Raw genomic sequence first — 5,580 nt, forward strand, 5'->3', positions numbered from 1 at the left:
TTGTTATGGTACAGTTTTATTCATATCTACCAGGGATATACTATGTCACCTGGAAAGTTTTTAATGTTTTTGTCAGATTGCACTTCAGATGAAGCCATCTTTGTGAGCTAAGCTCTACTAGCCCAAAACTTACCTCCATTCACACAATCTGAAAACAGTCTTGCTGCCTCTGGTGGTTCAGATCCAGCAATTATTATTATTATTATTTTGAAGAAGGCAAAGTCTTTCTCAGAGGGTGCTTTTGTTTTTTTAATTGCCCTTTTAGCTTGCTTGGCACAGTACTGGCATTACTTAACTCCCTCCAACAAGGGATTAATCTAGCCAGCTGCTGAGGTCAGCTGATATTCCCAAACCAGCTGAAACTATAGGACATTGAGATTTGGCAGGAGTTTCTCACAACAGCTTTGATTTCTTTAGGTGGCTTTTTGTGTAGTTTTTTTTTTGCAAACACAAGAACGTGATCAGTTTATCTCGTCAAAGGTCAGACAGTGAATATGATGTGTAATAGTTTCATACCTCAGGTGAATCAAGTCCCACACCTCCACCCCCACCCACCTACCAATCTGAGCCATGGTCTGATTCATGATCTGAGTGGCCTCATCCCTCAGGCCACTCACACCCAGACTCCATACACCAACCAACTCCTTCCCATGGTTTGTATATATTCCTCTTGTTGGTTATTTATTCCTCTTGTCTTACTATTTTGATTTCCTGCGCAGTTGATGCAGAGCTCCACAATTACGTTGTACATGTACAAAGTTTTATTCTATTCTACATGCAGTACAAACATTTGACACACAATTTTTGTAAATAACGCTCAGAATTCGAACATTTTAAAGCAATTAAGTTTTGAAGTGCATGGTTACTATCGTTCTGCAGTGAAAATCTCACGGTATTTAAGTATTGTTTCAAAGTTATACTGGCTCAAAAATTGCTAATCATTCAAGACTTCCCAGAATATTTTGCTCTCTTTAAATACATGTATATCAAAAAGAGTGGCGGGTTAGATTTTAACACTATCACAAGATGCAACAACAATGAATTCTGGAATATTCGTCAGTGGTGGGGAAAGCAGAAGCTTTAGGCATAATATTTTCAAATTAAGTAGGTCTAAAAAAATGATGACTGTACTTCATTTGTCAGTAAAACTTGGGTTATTAATGAGCTGTTACAATATATTATAAACATACTTTTAGAGTATCAAATAAAACACTTGAAAATACTAAAATCTGATAATTAAATAACAGGTACAGATTTGTTAACTGTATTTGACTTTTAATACTGTGTATCAGTGCAATTGTTAATAGCGCACATTTCTCCACAACTAATTTTACTTTGTGATTATTTATTTGAAAGCAGCGTAGAGAACAACTCTCCCACACAATCACAGTATTGTTAAAATATAATGACAGTGTTATTAACTCAGAAAGAGTCAAATCAAACTCAAAGTTAAATGGTTCATTTGAGGTATAAGAACAAGTCTCTAAAACGTAAACGTATGGATCATTCAGTATGTATTACAGATTTATGAATGTTTTTTTAATGACGTGCAAGTACCCAGAAGTTTTCTGAACTCTTCTTTGATGTATCTGTAGATCGGATGGTAGAGGTGTCTGTTTGACACCATGAGATCAACAGGGATATCAGTGTGGCTCACTCTGGGAAGCAGATTCAATGACACCTTAACAGAGCGTGAAGTGAGAAGCTCTGAGAATCTCATGGTAGACTCAGCAGGAACCACAATGTCATTGGTCCCATGGAGCAAAGCGAATGGAGGCAATCTGCCAGAATAAAAAGGACTGTAGTAAATAAATGTCTGTAGTGTGTTTGCATTTCAAATAAATAACTGATGCACTAGATTTTAGAATTATAATTGGTGTTAAAGCCATTTTTTATCCTTTTCTGTTCACCTGCTGACTTTGTCCTGGCTGAGCTTCTTTAGTAAGTGTGTTGGCGAGTAGAATGGAAGGTTTTCCACACCATTCATTGCTCTGTGCATGTCAGAGAGGTATTCAATTCCTCGTTTCTGTTCATGTTCATAATGCTCCACAGTGTTGTAGATGCCACTCAGACCTGTCCAGAATATAAAACAATTAACCTAACTTATTAAGTATAAATTAAGGAAGAGGAATCACAGATTAGCCAAAAAATGCTCAAAATCTGTTTTATAATCTCCATCAATAATTTAGCTATGTATGTGGCAAATATCACATCCTGAAAGTCGAATATAAAATTAACAAACATTTCTTTAGGTGATGATCTTCAATTCTTACCAATAATTCCTCTTATTAACAGCAAGACTTCCTGTTGCTTGTCTGGCTCTATGGAAAGCTCCTCTCTTGTATCAACAAGAAACAGTGTGGTGAGTGTACACAAATGTGCACCTGCTGAATGGCCAATTAATACAATGTTGTCCTATAAAAAAAACAGAACAGGATGCTGTATGTGATTAGATATATGTATTTTATAACATTTATAACAAACAATTTGTGACTGAATATAAAAGCATTCATATATGCACTTAGCCCCAGGACATCCTAGGTCACACTGTGATTTATTTTGTAATTGTATCATCAGATCTGGTGATCCTGATTGTGAAGACTAGAAGAGCTCTTTATTCTCTTGAGGACTCAAAGTAATGTGGGAGTCCCTCTGGAGATTTTGCTGGATCCTCCTTACACGGCTCAGTTTCAAGGGTCAGGAAATCATTCAAACTACTTCTGTATGATGTACCTACGCATACGGATGAGTATCTAAGGTTTGACTCTCATCATCCACTGGAGCACAAACTGGGCGTCATTAGGACGCTACAACACAGAGCGAACACCATCCCCACTGACACAGCGGCCAGGGAGGCAGAAGAACAGCACATCAAGAAGGCCCTGAGTAAATGTGGTTATCCCAGCTGGACTTTTGTCAAAGCTGGAAAGGCACCTAAAGAAAGCTCCAGCTGATCCAGGAGAGAAGGACAACTGTTGCCCAAGCGAAAACCTGTAGTGATCCCATATGTGTCAGGAGTATCGGAGCAGTTGAGACGCATTTTTTCTAAACACTGCGTCTCTGTGGCTTTTAAACCCCAAAACACGCTGCGCCAAAAACTGGTCCACCCCAAGGATCGGGTCTCCCAACACAAACAGAGTAACATAGTGTACGCTGTTAAGTGCCAGGAGGATTGCCAGGATTTATACATCGGGGAAACCAAACAACCTCTGGCGAAGCGGATGGCACAACACAGAAGAGCAACCTCATCAGGCCAGGACTCTGCAGTCTATTTACACCTACAGGCCAGTGGACACTCTTTCAATGACGAGGAGGTACACATCCTGGACAGGGAAGAACGCTGGTTTGAGCGCGGAGTCAAGGAGGCCATTTACGTGAAAAGGGAAAGACCATCTCTGAATCGAGGAGGGGGCCTAAGGGTACATCTTTCGCCATCTTACAATGCTGTGATTGCAGCCATTCCCCAACTCTCTGTGAATGGTACTCATGGCCATTGATCAGTGGGCTTTGATCAGTGGGTTTTGGTCAGTGGTTGTTGATCAATGGTCATGAGAATTTGCATAATTATGATTAAGGAACTGACCTCACAGCCCATTGTTCCTTCAGTGGGCTGGTTTCAGTCATTATGCAAATGTACTGTTTATAAGATTGGGGAAACCTGCAGTCAGCTGAGACTGAAGAAGTCACTTGGATGAGTGACGAAACGTTTCTCCCACAAAACGCTACGTCCAGATGAACAGAATCAACTTTTGGAGATACTTCTGTATGATGATGTGGTTTTTAATCAACATGTGGAAACGACACCACAAAGAAGATGTGTCGAGTTTTACTGCTCAGAGGGTTAAACAAGACCTAAAAATCTGTTTCCAGTTTACGTTGAATAAATAATGATAAATAATTTACATTACTTCACTTCAACCACCAGTCACAATCCAAAACAGTGTCAAAAATTAAAAACTAGGAAAAGACATGATGCAGAAGCTGTCAGAATTATTCTACAAAATAAATAAAACATTTACTTAATCTGTAAAAACACATGTATATGAATATGTAACATTTGTAAAAGTCAGTATTTTGGGTCATGGTAGCTATTGTTATTGTTATTGTTGATTAGTTATATTTCAGGAGGTTTGTTTCATTGTACAGATATAGGCAGCTTATTATTCATGTTCCAAAGAATACTTAAATAATACTAAACTGTTTTACTCTGTCAAAGTTGAATTTCTCTCCATTCTCGTGGACCCAAATCAAGCAGTCAGCGATATCTTGGACCATCCCTAAAACATTCGCCTGTTGATGAGAGTCAGCCAAGAGTAGTTTAGAAGTTTAATATTTGAATTATTTATTTTTTCCCTCACTTTTACTCTCAGTAAAATTCACTGATATATGCTAAATATGTGAGAAAAACATAAATCTTAGGATTACTGTGTGTTGTTCTGAAGCTCTCACCTTTGGATATGTGCAGTAATCAGGACAAATTACAGTTGCTTTCAGTTCTTCAGCCATCTGCCTGCTCAGTAAACAGTAAGTGGACCTTTCTCCTGAGCTCCAAGCACCTCCATAGATAAATATTACAACTAGTGATGGCATATCTTCTAACTTGTCTACATTTGGAGGGTGGTACAAGTCCAGCTTGTTGCCTCTGCGGCCAAATGTGATGCCCTGTTAAGTGTCCACACAAACAAACTGATTACTGACAAATTTTTCAACAACACAGGTAGATTTTCTCAGCAAGTTATCCTTAAAATACCTTTTTGTAATACTTAAGGTTCCTCTCATCATTATACCATGACTTCAGTTGAAAGTAAAGTCTGGCATACCGCAGGTATTTGAGAAAATCCAGCGTAACAAAGCTGAGACGATATATTCGCCTGATTAAGAACACAAACACATAAACGAACATTAAAAACAGACTCTGCTCAATGAGTGGGACAAAAATGCAAAATAAAAACAGAGAACACATCTAAAGTATTTTAAAAGTTACCTTGGATTAAGAGCTTCTATGTACTTCTTATACCCAGGCTTGTTAGGCCAACCATAAATCCACTGGGAGGCTAAACAGATGGTGTACGACAGGCCCACCAACATGACACCCACAGTCACAGACAGTGACATGTAATATTTTATATCAGACCTTCAAAATGAACATATATTAGGTTAGAATTCATTATAAGTAAAGTCAGATAGTGTTCTTCAAGATGATATACTTGACAGAATCTTACATTCTTCTAGTCTCAGTCTGTCTTACCTGCAAGCATAGAAAGATTATAAGTACCATAATATAAGCAACAGGAAACAGTATAAATTGTTTTCAGTGACACGACAGGACAGAGATATGATTATTTAATTTTCAGAAGCATTTCATATTAAGGCTCATTTTGTAAAGCCTTTTCAGTTGTAACCACTGGCCTAATTTATATGCTTAATACTGTTTTAGAACTTGTATAAGTGAGTAATAATTAACAATGTTAGGTCGGTGGCACGGTGGTTAGCACTGTTGCCGCACAGCAAGAAGGCCCTGAGTTCAATTCCAACATCAGGCCGGGGTCTTTCTGTGTGGAGTTTGCATGTTCTCCCCGT

General features: G+C 38.3%; 1 protein-coding gene across 1 annotated transcript; it reads right to left on the minus strand.

The window, feature by feature from the left end:
• Positions 1-312: 312 nt before the first annotated feature.
• LOC134638321 (uncharacterized) lies at positions 313-5,088 on the minus strand. The gene is made up of 8 exons (XM_063488830.1): positions 4,985-5,088; positions 4,751-4,871; positions 4,450-4,662; positions 4,207-4,290; positions 2,274-2,415; positions 1,911-2,073; positions 1,558-1,781; positions 313-362 (listed from the first exon to the last, which is right to left on the minus strand). The coding sequence occupies exons 1-8, from the start codon at positions 5,086-5,088 to the stop codon at positions 313-315; spliced, it is 1,101 nt and encodes a 366-aa protein (XP_063344900.1).
• Between the last annotated feature and the right edge of the window lie 492 nt (positions 5,089-5,580).

Source organism: Pelmatolapia mariae, linkage group LG12 (genome assembly GCF_036321145.2).
Source record: "Pelmatolapia mariae isolate MD_Pm_ZW linkage group LG12, Pm_UMD_F_2, whole genome shotgun sequence".
Lineage (NCBI taxonomy): Eukaryota > Metazoa > Chordata > Actinopteri > Cichliformes > Cichlidae > Pelmatolapia > Pelmatolapia mariae.

Bases quoted from the DNA above. Each gene is read 5' to 3' on its own strand.
- LOC134638321 (XM_063488830.1), bottom strand. From the start codon at position 5,088: ATGTTGGTGGGCCTGTCGTACACCATCTGTTTAGCCTCCCAGTGGATT. The intron at 4,872-4,984 runs GTAACTTTTAAA...GTTCTTAATCAG, and splicing joins ATAGAAGCTCTTAATCCAAG to GCGAATATATCGTCTCAGCT. The intron at 4,291-4,449 runs GTGAGAGCTTCA...TCTCATCAACAG, and splicing joins ATTACTGCACATATCCAAAG to GCGAATGTTTTAGGGATGGT.